We start from the raw sequence: 17646 nt of genomic DNA, 5'->3' as shown, positions 1-17646 counted from the left end.
TCCAGGTTTACTGCCGGAAAGTTCGACCGTAAATCTGCACATAATAGAGCAGATGTAATACTCGAAAAAAAACATGAACTTTTAATCTCACTGAAAGTTAACAAAATACCGAGAAACTCGTTATACATAATCGATGGATAGGTGTTGAACTTGCGAAAAGGAATAATCCTAAACTTAGGCTGACAACAATCTAAATATTTCATCTATGTGTAAATAACGCAAAAATGACAGCAGTAGCCTAGAAAACAAAGACAAGCATTACACTTACGAGATGTGGCACATCGATCCTATTCATCAGTTCGATTGGTCGTTAACAATTGACTGTTACATTGAAACAACATCAAGTTTACGCACGTCTGGACAGAAAGAAGATGGAGACTCGGTTACACGATAATGGCCGACAATAATTAAAACAAAGAAAAGTCCAAAAAACTACTATTGCATTTCACAATGGGCATACCAGGTTTATCAAGATCAAATAAGCACTAATACAAGACACAGTGAAACAAAGACTTGATATGGACAATGAATGAACTGGATTTCTAGGCAATGAATTAGCTACACATCTTATGCTAATGCAGGAGTTCGTCACCACTAAATGAGACGCCGCATGCTGCACGCTAGCGGGCGGAAGTAGAGCTCGGCGGATGGTTCTGAGAGAAGGCAGAGCGCTGTGAACCCTAAACTCCAATAGTTCAACTCGCGCGACGCGACACTACTAGTCGGTGTTGTTTGGTCGTTTGAGGTTTGTTTGGTTATCATTCAGTTTATGTTTAGTATTGGTTTATTGGTCTGAATTAAATTGGAACAGTGCAGTCAGTCACTCAGTCACTACTAGTCGGTGTGTATAGAGGGTAGAGTCTGGTAGATTTATAGGACATGAAACTAGTAGATCTATTGATAGTGCTGTGCACTGTGCTATCAGCTACCTAACTGTTATGTGTCTCTTTAATGTTTAGAAGATCTGCATTCCTGGAGAGTTTTTGTATATTGAAGCCAGTTGAATGGTCAATATTTAGCTCATTACCTTGCTCCATATAGACTTTACAAAGCTAATGAATAGACTTATCAATAATTGTTTACCCAAAAATCCCTAAGTGGTAAAACACCATCTTGGCCTGTTGGCCATTATTGAAGGCAATAAGTGCCCCTTTTAGCTATCCATTATGATCCATATAATGCTATTGTTAGTAGGCTGATTGCAACATAAAAAATAACCTTTCAAAAAGACAAAAAGCTGAAAAAAATCAGAAAAATCAAATAAATAAAAATAAATAATGAAAAAAATAAAAAAATCCTTTATTTTTCATCAAAAAAAAAAAGTAAAAAAAAAATCACCAACCCTGATATTGAAAAAAGAGGGGGAAATTGAGGGAAATCAAAAAATGTTTGAAAATTTTACAAAAAATGCTCCCCCACCCACAAAAATTTGAATTTCAAAAAAGCTATGATAAAAAGCTACGATATGGTATTTACGCACCAAATGATATGTGTCTCAATGTTGTAGCTTCAAAATTGTAGGAGGAGATAGATTTCTACAGTACCCCCCTTTTTTGGCCATTTTCTAAGAATTCTATGTTTTCTTTCATTTTTTCGAAAAATTTACACGAATAAAAGCTGTCTATTTTTTAGTTTTACACACGTGTACCAAATTTCAAAGTGATCCGTCTGTAAATAGCCGAGATAAAATTTTGGCCAGACACTCCTCTTGAGTAACTTGGGACAAATGAGTTTTGTTGCATATGTTAAAATTGAAGCCTATTCATGAGCCTTGATTGCACTTTACAATTCCCTGTATCCCTCCAGTGTTACCACCATTGCAGTCAACACTAAAGATTAAAAACAACCTCAACCTCAGTGATTTATAACTAGCATCACATTTGATGATGGCGCCCATTACCAAGAAATACCGTGTTGTGTTGCACCAACTCTCCGGTGCTGCAGTCAGGAGTGACAGATGTCCTGAGCAGAGCCTCACGCAAGCGTCTCCTGGTGGCGGCAAAGTAAAGTCTGAAGGTAAGCCAGATTCCATGTGCCTCACTAATAGATAGTAGCAAAGTAGAGACTTTTTTTCTGAGTGAATTATGGCCTATTAGTAGAATAGTAAAGTATCATGGATGCCAGCATTATCATACATAGCTAATGAAAAAATTTAAAGTAGATCAGGGAATTATAAACGAAATAATTTCTAAAAAATCTCATTTGTCACCATGATTTTTGATCAATTGTTATTAAACACGGGAGGAACTATGTCAAATTATCTTTTAATTCTCAGTCATATTAATTTCTTATAAGTTTTAGCACAATATGTGATAACAATGTGTGGGAATATGCCACCTCATGAGTCTCACTCATCAGAGTGGTATTAATTTTTAACTAAAGCTCACATGACTCATTTATTTAACAAGCATTATATTTATTATAAGATATCTCGCTCCATAGCCCTGTGGTATCAGTGCATCAATGTATATATTTTCCAGCCTTAGAAAAGGTTGATCCTCCACCAGTCCTCAAAGTTCCTACTATCTACATTAAGGAGGAACCTGAGGATGAAACTGAAGAAGTATCCATCAAAGAGGAACCATTCTTATATGGAAATGAGGTAGGTAGAGCTGATGTGCAAATTGATGTTTAGCAAAGCATTTGAAATGACTGCACAGAATTTCAAGAGAAAAAATTGCAGAGTGCTATTTCCATAATCAAATCTTCAAGTTGGGCTGCAGGACATAAATCTTAACCTAGTTTTCAGTCTGAAATATTATGCACATATAACTTGGTATGAAGCATCCTCATTCCTGTCTCTTATACACATCTAGATGTGTATAAGAGACAGGATCTAATGACTTCGGAAACCTCAAACATTATAGCCTCTAAGGCCTAAGCCTAATAGGATATCATGTAGGTAGCTAATAGCCTACCATATTATCATATACACTATATCACAATCCTAAACATCTTCACCACCAGGATATCTGCGTGAATATTGCCATCATAAATGTCATCATAACAGCATTAAAAACACTCACTCTATCAATAAAATTCAGCATCCAACTCAAAAATAATATATTTTAGAACAAATTACTTGTTTTTCTGCCATGATTAAGTCTTTAAGATTAATGAGTAATGATGTTAAGCCATCATCATCTTGTCTGACAGCAAGCATGGAAAATATCTACCTTTACTTTAGGGGCCACGACTAAAGCTTTCCCACCATTTCCAGAACCATCAGATTTGCGCCAGAATGCGGCCAGATGAATTACTTCTTATCTAATTGTTAACAATATTNTCCGGTAACTGTTTACCCTGTCTCTTATACACATCTAGATGTGTATAAGAGACAGGCTCTCCAGTGGCCATAAGAAACTGCTTCAGTCACCCAGGTGTGAGGATGCATGTGAATGTAGGAAGCTTGACACAGGAATCAAGTGCAGAACATTTGATCTTCTGAGCCAACAGGACCAAGCTGTGTAGAGCACCTAACCCAAAGCACCCACTGCCACCAAGGAAGAGGGGCGTAGCTGTTCAATGTCCCTTGAAAGTGGCAGTCTCTTTGGATGGCGTGGATATAAAAGAGAACGCTAAAGGCTCATGCTTGTTTGGGTCTAACTGCTTCTTCAATGGAATCTCAGCAACCATTTTTTGTAGAGGCTGCATGAGGGACTGGAAGCCGTTGTTGTAAAAGTGGCAGTCATGCTCCTGGAGGTAACTGTGTTGCAGTTACACCCTGGCTTCCTGACTGACGGTTACTTTCTTTACTGACTATTTCCATTCAGCTGACACTCTGGTATAGTTGTAAAATAGATTGACAGTACTAGTAGTTCAGTAACCTTGCAAGACTGGCAATCAATTTGTTTAATTTAATTTTATATCTTATGCTGATGTCAGCATTTTTTATGCTCTTGATGGCAGATTTTACTGAATATCATTAGGTGATGCTAAACTAGCCCTGACGTAATGATGCAAGTATTAGATAAGTGATTCTACTTCTATATTTTTAGTGCATTTTCTCATTTATGGAAAAAATGCCCTATTGTGCTCATCATGTCCATCCGTCCGTCTGTCCGTGACTTCACGTTTGTGTCAACAAGAAAATGCGCTCTGTCACTCACTGCATTGAGTACTGAGTTATATTTTTTTTTGTTTTATTTCTCTGCTTTTCAAATTTCACTGCTTTAGGACTTATTCCTTTATTTCATTATCTTGTAGTTGAAGCAAAATATTCCCTGTTTCTATGGCGGCTGTAATACTACCCCTTAAACTGGGCAGCACAATCGATCTCAGCCAACAGATGGTCAGGAATGAGATTGTATCCAACCCTTGTAGCCAAGCAGTAGTCCTTCTGTGCTCACAACCAATACATTTGTTGCTGTCTGGATGACTGCATTAACCCGTTGCTAAAACAGGGTCTTTGTTTCTTGATTGTATTTGACTGTTCAAATCTTGTTTTTGCAACAGCTTAACCCTGTGTGTTAGCAGCTTAATACAGTGTACGCAGAAACTTAACCCAGTGGATGTAGCAACTTAACCTGGCGTACGCAGCAGCTTGACAGTGTAGGAGCATGACCCAGACTATTGAGGAGCTTGATGCGGAGTATGTATCAGCTAAATCAAACATTGCTTGGCCCAGACATTCTTCAAAGTAAGAGAAAATTGCCATCCTGGATTCCATCACATCAAATCTTGTGAGTTCTGTTGCTAATGTCATCAAAAAGAGTGTTGTATGCAAATAACTGTGGTTGTACTATTTAATGAATGGAAATTGACACATAGATATTCAGGCACAAGGAGTGTCTGTGAACATGGCTTATGGTCAGTTATATCTACAGTTTACTTGGACATAAAAAACTTGATATAAATTAACAGATTATTTGTTGGAGTTTACTTTTCACTCGTAATATAGATCCTGCATTTCTTATAACTAATAAATTATTCCATATGTTGCCTCAAGAATTTGGGAAGCACAACATAGGTGATCTAATGAGATTAAATAACTTAAATTTATGGAAATTTAAGAAATTTAGAACGATTCATAAAAGTTTTTAATGTTTGACTGAATGTCTTTGATCCTCATGAGTGAAAAATTACAACAGATCTGCTGGAGAATGGCATTGAATTTAAATAATTAACCTATATAGCATTAACTATAGTGAACACAGTGGATCAAACCCCTATCTTCCTCCTCAAATTTAGGGAAACCAATGTAACCAACAAAATAATTTAGATTGATTAGTGCTGCCTCTCTGGTTTGTTAATAACAGATTCTCAGCAACACAAGGATATGATGGTGAGTTTGCATAGATGTGGGAAGCTCTCTTTTAATTGCTCTGCAAGGAAGTAGGTAATACCTACTAGGGGTCCTTGCAAACCCCCTTTCCTGAGGTGCAAACACATGTCAGCAGTTAATGTGGGAGTATAACTCAGAGTAGTAATTGTTGGTTCACAGCATAGAAATGACTTGTGGACCTATCCGTGTATTCTTGTAATGGTACTGAATTAAGGGCACTCCTTAGGTTCATTAGGATTGATTATATTAAGCCTTTCTGACTAGGTTGAAGCTAGCAAACTGGAGAGAGTCAGCTGCGTTCATCGAGTAAACATCTCTAGTGTCTATCGCCCTTGATTCCGTAAAGTTAACCGGTAAATAATCACCCTTCACCCCTTCACCAAGAGAGGTGTGTTATCGACCATCAACTCGATTTTTGACCCACTGGGATTTGAAAGTCCAATTGTTCTTACAGGACGACTAATCCAACGCGCCATCATCTCGACGAAACCATGCATCGAGCAACCTCCTTCGAACGACTGGGACAATCCATTGCCACCAGATCACCTGGAATCTTGGAAAAACTGGAAAATGAACCTGATCGCATCCTCTGGGTTCGCAGTACCTCGCGGTTACTGCCCCCCTGAATTCGGCGAAGTAAAGAAGCGCGAACTGCACGCCTTCTCCGACGCTTCGAAGGATGCAATTGGCTTCGTGGTGTACTTGCGATCGTGCAACGATTCGAACGAAGTGCACGTCGCCTTCGTGTGTGCGAGCTCCAAGGTTGCCCCTCGCACTGCATTAAATATTCCTCGGCTTGAGCTCTGTGCCGCAATGGACGTTTCCATCGCGGTAAAACAACTTACCACGGAGCTGAACATTGACGACCAGGACATGTATTTATACACCGACAGCAAGATCGTCATTGGCTACGTCACCAACGAAACCAAGAATTTTTCGATTTACATCACTAGGAGAGTCAACATGCTACTGAAATGCTACTCTGCTCAGCACTGGAGCTACATAACAACAGAAGAAAATCCTGCAGACATGAAAATTAGGTAGCGGGAGGACAGGCAGGGCGTTGAAGGAAAACGAGCTCAGAAGACGGACGTGTCCAATGTCGAGGAGCCCCCTTGACGTTCGGGCCCTGAGTGAGGCGCACTGTGACGGATCTCACCACGCCATCGTGACTGCGTTGAGTTTCTTCAACAATTCCGATAGGCCATGAAGACCTCCTGCAACGTTTTTCTCTAATCAGAACGATATCCCCAGACTGGAGACCTTTCACGGCGCATTGCCACTTCTTCCGCAGCTGTAGTTCGTGAAGATAAATCTTGTGCCAGGAGCTCCAGAAGTAGTTCGCGAGAGCTTGAACTCTCCGCCATCTGCGGCTCCCATAGGCCATGAGATCGTCGAGACTAGCTAGCCAGCGGGTCCAGATGCGACGCTGCTCCTCTGGGAGAGGGTCGTCCCAGGCAAGACGCCTGGAGTCTGGGAGCTCGTCTGACTCAGACGAGATTCGGCGAAGGATCAGTCGGCCCCCCATAGTGACTGGGCTGACAAAGCCGATCGGATCGTATATAGAATTAACGACCGAGAGAATGCCGCGCTTTGTATACGGTCGATCTTGATAACGAAGCAGTCGCTGGTAGTATTCCAGCTCACACCTAGCGTGCGGTGAGTGGGACTCGTGGTGAATTCCACGTCTTGCGACGTTGCCCTTTCGCTGACAGGAAAGGCGGCGGACACTTCCGGAGAATTCGACACGATCTTGTGCAGCCAGATCCTGTAGCGTGCCAACAACCTTCTAGCGGTCGACAGGATTCCGATAGCCTCTGTCGGAGTGGCAGCAGTGCCTAAACCATCGTCGCAGTAGATCCATCCTGGATTCCATCACATCAAATCTTGAGAATTCTGTTGCTAATGTCATCAAAAAGAGTGTTGTATGCAAGTAACATGCTGGTTATATTATTCAATGAATGGAAATTAATACAAAGATATTAAGGCACAAGGAGTGTCTGTGAACACAGCTTATGGTCAGTTATCTCTACAATTTGCTTGGACATAAAAAATTTGATATTAATTAACAGATTATTTGTTGGAGTTTACTTTTCACACATGATATAGATTCTACATTTCTTATAACTTATAAATTATTTCATATGTTGCACCAAGAAGTTGGGAAGCACAAATTAGGTGATCTAATGAGATTAAATAACTTAACTTTATGGAAATTGCAGAAATTTAGAAAAATTCATCAAACATTTTAAGGTTTGACTGGATGTCTTTGATCCTCATGAGTGAAAAATTACAACAGATCTGCTCAAGAATGGCATTGAATTTAAATAATTAACCTATATAGCAACAATTATAGTGTTTAGTAAATTTAGGGAAACCGATGGAAACAAAAAAATAATTTAGATTGATTTGTGCTGCCTCACTGGTTTGCTAGTAAGGGATTCTCATCAACACAAGGATATGATGGTGAGTTTGCATGGATGTAGGAAGCTCTCTTTTAATTGCTCTGCAAGGAAGTAGGTAATACCTACTAGGGGTCCTTGCAAACCCCCTTTCCTGAGGTGCAAATGCATGTCATCAGTTATTGTGGGAGTACATCTCAGAGTAGTAATTGTTAGTTCGCAGCTTAGAAATGATTCGTGGACCTAACCATGTATTCCTGTAATGGTAGTGGATTAAGTGCACTCCTTAGGTTCATTAGGTTTGATTACCTTTAGCCTTTCTGACTGGGTTAAAGTTAGCAAACTGATATATGAGTGATTCAAGGTTAAGGTGAACCCCATACCTTGGTTTTGCATGCATCTCTTTTTCTTGTATTTTTCCCCTGTACTTTATATGTTTTTTCTTGTTGCGATTGTTTTTGATATTTATGAATAGAAATACAGTAAGAGGTTTAATAGAAAGCTAGAAGGCGTCCAAAGGTTGTAGGGGAGGTGGAGACCATCAGTAAGCCAGACTGGCCTGCTGGGCCCAACCCAGCATCTAAAACCTGGGCCTGGACTGGTCTATTGTACCAGGATCACAAAAAATGTAAGGCTACATATCATTTGAAATCTTGAGAAAGTTTGAAATTTTGCATGTAAATTTACTTAGAAAAATCTTGTCTGAGAAGCACAAAAGGATGCTGGTCCACATTCTATTGAATAGTTTGATCTAAAATTATACTTTTCTGCAACCCAAATACAGGGATCTTGTACCATTTGACTGGTCTGGGGTTTGCCAGACCTGACGTGGAATTTTTTAAAGAAAATATACATAAATTCAGTTTACATAATTCATGTTTACTGGACATTTCAAACAATTCTCTATTGATAAGTTTGATCGAAAATGCACTATTCTAAAGTCCTAATGTGCTAATGGGATAAAAAAATTTAAAAATTGTTATTCCAAGTATAAAGTTTTTTTAAGGTTTCAGAAAATTTACAATATAACATTTTTTAGGTCTCGGACAAATTTACGGCCGGACCCGCGGCCGGTCTCGCGGCCGGAAATGTTTTCTTAGTGTTTTTTTGGGTTTTCTAGGTTTTTTGTGTTTTTAATGGAACCTGTTCCTAACTGGACCTAACCTGCAAGGTTTTCGTTGAGGGGCTAGGTTTTTTTCTATGTTTGGAGTCCTGCGGCCGCATATAATTTATTCTATTTTTGGAGTCAGGCCATAAATTTGTCCGAGATGTAATTTTTTTCTAGATCGTGGTAGGGGGACCCATCTGGGTCTTGGTTTTAGTCCCTTGGTCTGTGTTTGGTTTTTGTCAGTACCTGCAATCTTTAGGCTAATCATGTTTTTAATTGATGTGATTTTCCACTTTGTCAAAAAGATGGCAAATCATTAAAAGGAAGAGTAACTGAAATTTAATTGTTGGCTCCCATGCATTGGGTCTTGCCTGATGTATGACAAAACCTTACATAGGTAATTGTCCCTTACTTTAAGGGGACCGGCCGGGTCCCTGAAAAACTTCTACATTCATCAACCAATCTTTCAGAAATTTCACATACATAAGTAAATGGTAAAATATGAAATAATTTACTCATATGAATTTTTCAAAAAATGATAGAAAATGTAAAATTAATAGAAAATGGCAAAAAGGGTGTACTAAAGAAATCTATCTCCTTGTACGATTTTCAAGCTACAACATTGAGAGACATTTCATTTGATTCTTAACAAAATTATAAAGCGGCTCTAGAGTCCCGATTTTCAATTTTCCCCATCGTTTCTTTTTTTATGTGTGTTTTTCCATTTTTGCACAATCTTCCCTCCCTAACCCCCCCCCGCCTCCCTCCACATATAAGTCAAACCATGCACAAATCTAAAAAGGGGTTCCTAGAGTAGCTAGGTATGGTTTTTACAAATCAAATGATATGTCATTTATTACTGTAGCTTGAATACTGTAGGAGTTATAAAGTTTTTAATACGTGTTGTTTTGGATATTTAAATTGTTCTGGGGAGCCAAATAAAGTAAAATTTATTGAAAAAAATATGCCCAAAAATTCTTGATATTGTAGCTCAAGCTTTCCATTGCCAATTATTTGCATTTAGGTTACCAGCACGCATCTTCAGACTTATTCTTGTTGAGTTTAATGCGAATAATAAGCTATAAAGGAGACTTTATTATATTTATATATTGTAAAATATTCATTTTATATAAGTTCAAAACTGCATTACTCAATAATTATTGCATGTACATTTGTGATATTTGCTTTCTTGAACCCACATCGTTTGTAGATTTCAAACAAGTGTAAACACTTTGCAATTAACTCAAATAATGATCCACAAATAGCATTTTAAAATAAAATTTGTAAATATTGTTAGAAAATGGTCATTTATAGAAGTTAAAAACTGCATCACGCAGAAATTATTGCATGTACATCCATGGTAGCAGCTTTGTTGAACGTGTCTTGTTGTATCTTTCAAACAAATGGTAACTCTTTGAAATTAATCAGAGTAAGGATATATGTATATACAGATTTGTTTCAAAGAAATCTTTATACGTATTGTTTAAAAATGTTCATTTTATATATTTTTAAAATTGCTTTACACAAATACTAGAGCACGCACATGCATGCGGTTTGTTGTGTTAGATGCGCCTTTTCAGCAGCTATGAATGAGCCAAGAAAATGGAAAAGCCAAAATTTTGCATTTTTCACCTGGCCGGTCCCCTTAATTAATAAATGAAAATGTAAAAACATAACTGATTAAACTAAGCGCTTTTTGGATTGTCTTAGGGGAGGAGGGGACCATCAGTCAAACCATTGTTTTGAAAACCCTCATGCAGCAAACAACCTCAGCACACTAAGTTGCCAGCCTCATTATAATGCGACATTATTATGCGAGCTTCCATAACACTTGGCACTCAAACCAGGACCAATCTTTCTCCCATGAACCATTTGTAGAAACTTCCTACCTGTATTGCATTTTTTCCTTCAATTTCCCCTTAGTAGGTCATTAAGCAAACTAAGACATGTGGAGCAAATTTGGTTCAAGTCAGCTGTTGGCATGATACTTGCTTGATACCTCCTGCCTGTACTTAACCCAACTAAGCCATCCTCCATGGTTTAGAAAAAAACTTTGGAAATTCACTCTCCAATTATAATTTTTTATGTCGGGCAACCGCCTGACAGTGCATCCCATTGTACACATCTTACCCTAGCACTTTTATGTGTCCATATACCAGGGTTGGCATTGATTAAATCAAAATGATTAAATCATGTGATTAAATCATGCGATTAAATCACTTGATTTTTTATAAAAAATTATGATTTTTTTATTTTTTCGATTTTTTGATTTTTTCAATTTTTTATAATTTTTTTTTATTTTTTCATATATTTAAATATATTGAGTGTCAGTCTTTAATTTATTTTTAGGTATTGTTATTCATGGTTTAGTACAAATGTACTGTGAATGACAAATTGCTATATAAACTTGTTGCCTTTAATGTGTATTAGATTCTAATAAATTGAATGTTTTTGGTACAGAGGCATCAAGTGTTGCAATACATAGGTACATTGTACATAGCTAGCAGCTACTCTAATTCTTCTAAGGCTATAAGTAGTCTTACTCTATGTGACTATTTGTTATATATTGATTACAATATACAATTTGAATGTGTTAGCTAGCTTATACAGGGTGGGGCAGAACTGATAGAGCAGTTTTGAGGCTAAATAAAAGAGTAATGGAGGTACATATAGAAGAAAGTTTATTTTCCTCAAGATTAGCATAACATACCATTTAAAATACTTAGGTTTTGAAAACAATATCAGGAAGATGGTGTCTGTTAGCTGCAACAAATCGTAAGAGTCATTCTCAGAATTTTCCTACAGCACATTTTGTGTTGCTTTTCTTTTGCTTGCTGTCACGCTCAGCCATTGCGTCCACTGACTTTTCAAAAGCAAAAATAAGTGGTCTGACCTCCATGCCAAGAGTTCCAAAACTACACAAGCTCTCATGCCCAACGGTCATCCTTGCGGTTGTCCTGTGGCTTTAAGTCTACCCTGCGTGGACTTGATGTTTTTTCTTGTCGCAATTGTTTTTGATTATTTATGAATAAAAACACGGTAAAAGGTTGAATAGAAAGCTGGTGTACGAAGGTTGTAGTGGAGGTGGAGACCATCAGTAAGCCAGACCGGCCTGCTGGGCTCTACCAAGCAACTAAAACCTGGGCCTGGACTAGTCTTTTGTACCACGATCACAAAAAACATAAAGCTACATATAATCTGAAATCTTGAGAAAATGTGAAATTTTTCATGTAAATTTACTGAGAAAAATCTCATCTGAGAAGCACAAAAGAATGCTGGTCCACATTCGATTGAATAGTTTTATTTAAAATATACTTATCTGCAACCTAAATACGGTCAAATGATCTCTTGGACCGTTTGACTGGTCTGGGGTCCGCTGGACCTGACTTGAAATTTACATAAATTCAGATGATATATTTCATGTTTTCTGGACATTTCAGATAATTCTCTATTGATAAGTTTGATTGGAAATGCCCTATTCTGAAGTCCTGATGTGCTAATGGGATAAAAAAATTTAAAATTTGTTATTCAAAATTTTACGTTTTTTTAGGTTTCAAATAATTTACAATGTATACCTTTTTTCTAGATTGTGGTAGGAGGACCCATCTGGGCCTGGATTTTAGTCCCTTGGTCTGGGTCCAGATTTTTAGTCAGTACTTGCACTCTTTAGGATAATCATATTTCTAATTGATGTGTGATTTTCCACTTTGGCAAAAGATGGCAAATCATTAAAAGGAAGAGTAACTAAAATTTAAAAGTTGACTCTCATGCATAGGTCTTGCCTGATGCATGACAAAACCTTACACTGTAATTGTTTCTTGATTCAATTATTAAATGAAAATGTAAAAACACAACAGATTAAACTAAGCAGTGGTTTTGGATGGTTTTAGGACAGGAGGGGACCATCAGACAAAGCATTGTTTTGAAAACCCTCATGCAGCAAACAACCTCAGTCACACTAAGTTGACGGCCTCATTATAATGTGACTTTATCATGTGAGCTTCTGTAACATTTGGCGCTCAAACCGGGACCTATCTTTCTCCCACCAACCATTTGTAGAAACTTCCTTGTATTGCATTTTTCCTTCAATTTCCCCTTAGTAGGTCATTAAGTAAACTAAGACATGTGGAGCGAATTTGGTTCAAGTCAGCTGTTGGCATGATACTTGCTTGATACCTCCTGTCTGTACTGAACCCAACTAAGCCATCCTCTATAGTTTAGAAAAAACTTGGGAAATTCACTCTCCCATTATGATTTTTTTATGTTGGGTAACCGCCTGACAGTGCATTCCATTGTACACATCTTACCCTAGCACTTCTATTTGTCCATATACTGAAGGTGAGTTGAACTCACTAGACTCCTGCGTTTGGTATTTTTTTTATCCAAGACAAGACAAGTTGTGAACCTCTGTTCTGGTTCACAATAAAAACTGGGACAATTTTCAGCCTTCAGTAGGAATTCCGGGATGATACCGAGACAAGACGAGACATCCCAGTTAAAATAGGTAGCTTAAAATTTTCCGGAATTTATAGCCATTTTAACGAGAATCAATGAGACGAATCAATTATTGATGTGGTGTAAACTTTGACTTACCATCATACATTTACATAATAACTTTATACGTATCCTTTTACTATTCTGATTAGAGCTCGGCAATTGAAATGATTTTGCTTAATTGTCCCTTACTTTAATTAATAAATGAAAATGTAAAAACACAACAGATTAAACTAAGCAGTGGTTTTGGATGGTTTTAGGGGAGGAGGGGACCATCAGTCAAACCATTGTATTGAAAACCCTCATGCAGCAAACAACCTCAGTCACACTAAGTCTCCAGCCCCATTATCATGTGAGCTTCTGTAACATTTGGCACTCAAACCAGGACCTATCTTCCTCCCACCAACCATTTGTAGAAATTTCCTTGTATTGCATTTTTTCATTCAATTTCCCCTTGATAGGCCATTAAGCAAACTAAGACATGTGGAGCAAATTTGGTTCAAGTCAGCTGTTGGCATGATACTTGCTTGATACCTCCTGCCGGTTCTGAACCCAACTAAGCCCTCCTCCATGGTCTAGAAAAAAAAACCTTGGAATTTGGAAATTCACTTTCCAATTATTATTTTTTTATGGCGGGCAACCGCCTGATAGCCCATCCCATTGTACACATCTTACCTTAGCACTTCTATGTGTCCATATACTGAAGGTGAGTTTAACTCACCTTCAATAGATCCATATAAACTGTGAACATCAAGTAGTACTTTATTGTGGTTGGTAAAACTATGGATTAAGTGACAAATTTCAGATGCATGCATGAAAAAGCAAGTCCTATCATATTTAATTACATATGCAGTCACTTTTTTTTGTTGCATAGTTACTTCTAGGCTATTTTTTATGTGGGTGACTAATGACCTTCGTGGTAATGGCAACTTTGAAAGTTAGTGCATGATTGTATGCCTGATTTCTGATAGATAAGTTTCAGTATGGTATTTCTATTGCCATCAATAGATTGCTGATCCACCAGAACCATTTTATTACATTACGCAACTCCCTGTACAAGCCCGGTACTCGTTTATTAAAAATAATTGGATGAATGCTTGAGTTGGCCATGAGCTGAGCTTACTCAAAGAACCTGTCCTGCTTGGGACTCTAACCTGAGACACTTTCTGCGACTGCAGCTCCTCTTCCTTTATGCAAACAATGCTCCTGATATGTGTTCATGTAAATCAACAAGAATTTGTACTATCACAATTATTTCGAGATTTTCTATTTTTTTATAAATACCATCATCAATTGTAGCCAAGTTATCTGCATCAAAGATTGCTGATGCATCTAGCAAGCAATTGTGTGTTTAAGTAAATTGGGACAAATGAATTTTATTGCATATGTTAAAATGAAAGCCTACTTTTGAGCCTTGATTGCACTTTACAATTCCCTGTATCCTTCCAGTGTTACTGCCATTGCAGTCAACAATAAAGATTAAACAACCTCAACCTCAGTGATTTATAACTAGCATCACATTTGGTGATGGCATCCATTACCAAAGAATGCAGTGTTGTGCAGCACCAACTCTCCGATGCTGCAGTCAGGAGTGGCAGATGTCCTGAGCAGAGCCTCACTCAAGCATCTCCTGGGGGCAGCAAAGTAAACTCTGAAGGTAAGCCAGATTCCCTGTGCCGCTCTAATAAATAGTAGCAAAGTAGAGACTTTTTTTTCTGCAGGAATTATGAACTAGAAATTTAAAAGCGAAGAAAACACCACAAAAATTTAGCATATCTCTTTTGAAAACGTTTCGGAGACCAGCTCCATCGTCAGTTCGATAAATCTAGAACACAGATAAATGCAGAAAATTAGTTTGGAGTTAATAAAAAAAACACAAACATCCCTGAGCAGAGCCTCACTCAAGCATCTCCTGGTGGCAGCAAAGTAAACTCTGAAGGTAAGCCAGATTCCCTGTGCCTCACTAATAAATAGTAGCAAAGTAGAGACTTTTTTTTCTGCGTGAATTAAGAACTATTAGTAGAATAGTAAAGTATCATGGATACCAGCATTATCATACATAGCTAATGGAAAAAATTTAAAGTAGATCAGGGAATTACAAACGAAATTATTTCTAAAAAATTTTATTTGTCACCATGATTTTTGATCAATTGTTATATTAAACAGGGGAGTGACTGAGGCTATGTCAAATTATCATATTTAATTCTCAGTCATATTAATTTCTTATAAGTTTTAGCACAATATGTGATAACATTGTGTGGGAATATGCCACCTCATGAGTCTCACTCATCAGAGTGGTATTAATTTTTAACTAAAGCTCACATGACTCATTTATTTAGCAAGCATTATATTTATTATAAGATATCTCGCTCCATAGCCCTGTGGTACCAGTGCACTAATGTACATATTTCCCAGCCTTAGAAAAGGTTGATCCTCCACCAGTCCTCAAAGTTCCTGCTATCTACATTAAGGAGGAACCTGAGGATGAAACTGAAGATGTATCCATGGTTCATCCTCCATCAGTCCTCAAAGTTCCTGGTATCTACATGAAGGAGGAACCTGAGGATGAAACTGAAGAAGTATCCATCAAAGAGGAACCATTCTTATATGGAAATGAGGCAGGTGGAGTTTATGTGCAAATTAATGTTAAGCAAACATATAAAATTCCTGCAGGGAATTTCATGAAAAAAATTTGCAGAGTGCTATTCCCATAATCAAATCTTCAATTTATGGATCAGGACATTAAACTTAACCTAGTATTGAGTCTGAAAATATTATGCAAGTATAACTTGGTATGAAGCACCCTCATCCTGATTCAATAATTGGTAAGCAGTTAAGGAAATTTTGATTCTTAATTACTCACTCTTTTTAAATTTGCTTCTCTGAATGCAAATCTGCTTTTTTTCTCATAGGTGTCTTCTTTCTTGCTTGTTAACAAATAAATAAGTATAGAGCAGAGAATTATAAAGAATAGTACAGGAGAACATTCATGTCAATTGATTACGTTCTTAACTCAAGCCATGCAAATATAAAAGTTTGTAACCCATTTATGAATGCCAATTTGGTCCAACATAACCTCATTGAAAGTGTGCACTTTCGTCCTAAATTTCCAATTGTGTTTGTATTTCCATTTTAATATGAAAGCTGGCATATGGAATATTTGCATTGTGAGGCATTGATAAGAAAAGTCATTTTACAGCCAGTAATAGCAGATTATAGCCATTAATTTGTGAAGCTGTTGAGAAATTAGGAGAATTATATGAGTAGTGCTATATTATATCCTTTTTTAAAAATGCCAGCGACATCAATATTGTCCTCGACTTCTCCCAGATAGTCACATGAGTCACACACTATATCTTTCCTTGTATAATGCACACATCACTGCCAGCCACATCAACATTATTCTCCACATCCCCTCAGGCTTGTTCAACTGTACATCTCAGCCCTGCACCTGCACTCTCCTCTTGTGAGCTGTGCAAGATGGAAGCTCAAGTCGAGGCTCATGACAACCTCCCAAACTCCTCTTGGAACATTTCTGCTCTGTTGTCAAATCAGGTAAATTTTCACAATGTTTGCTTTCCCCAAATTACACCACAAAACAATATTTGGAAAGATTTTCTTGATTCCAACACTGACCTGAGAAGGCCAGCATGTTCTTGTATAGTAAACATTTGACAATCAGAGTGGAGATGTTGATAGCTGTTGTGTTGTTGCAAATAGTTATTGTACAAAAAGTGCAGCATTTTGAGCCATTTGTAGTTGTGTAAGGTTGGAGGAATGGGCATCAAGTTCTGACTGGCGTTATCAATTATTGGACGACAGATGGTTTTGTAGGATTGTAGTAAAGTTTCCTAGTCTTGTCCATATTATGTTTCCAAGAGGACTTTCATCACGTTTTGCTTTTTGAGGATTTTGTTGTTGTGGTCTTGTGTTGGGCAGTGAAAATAAGCACGACATCAAAGTTTAGGCCAAGAATTTTGGGTTGTGTTCAATGAGAAGGAGTTATGTACACGGCTGTGTGTGGTGCTGTGAGGGTGATTGTCGATTTGGTGGTTGAGAACACAGGTTTCAATTCAAAAATGAATAATGAAAAATTGTGAAATTAATGTATCTAATTTTACAAGAGTACAAACTTGAATTGAATTTTTATTTGTGTTTAAATTTGCCAAGCAAAAATCTATGCCCTAAGTTCAGATCAGGAAATATTAACTCACCTATTTGCTCTGATCAACTATTAGTGCTGAGGAATCTTTGCATGAACCAGAACAGACTTTTGCAACATTTTTAGTATTTTACTGAGGATCAAACTTGAAAGTCAACTATTTACTGTGGCTCTTATTTATAAGAGAGATTGTTTA

At 37.5% G+C, this 17646-nt stretch overlaps 1 protein-coding gene across 1 annotated transcript in view; it reads left to right on the top strand.

Moving 5' to 3' along the window:
* Positions 1 to 1992: 1992 nt before the first annotated feature.
* Positions 1993 to 17646, top strand: part of LOC108670545 (zinc finger and BTB domain-containing protein 41-like) — a 47026-nt gene continuing 31372 nt past the window's right edge. The window contains exons 1-3 of the mRNA XM_047884166.1: positions 1993 to 2016; positions 2481 to 2602; positions 16709 to 16843. Coding sequence (XP_047740122.1) covers positions 16769 to 16843 — 75 coding nt within the window. The 5' untranslated portion in view covers positions 1993 to 2016; positions 2481 to 2602; positions 16709 to 16768. The remainder of the gene's footprint in view (positions 2017 to 2480; positions 2603 to 16708; positions 16844 to 17646) is intronic.

Source organism: Hyalella azteca, unplaced genomic scaffold (assembly GCF_000764305.2).
Source record: "Hyalella azteca isolate HAZT.00-mixed unplaced genomic scaffold, Hazt_2.0.2 contig14778, whole genome shotgun sequence".
In the NCBI taxonomy this organism is placed as follows: Eukaryota; Metazoa; Arthropoda; class Malacostraca; order Amphipoda; family Hyalellidae; genus Hyalella; species Hyalella azteca.
Note: the sequence above shows the minus strand (reverse complement) of the source record. Positions and strands in the feature narration are given on the sequence as shown.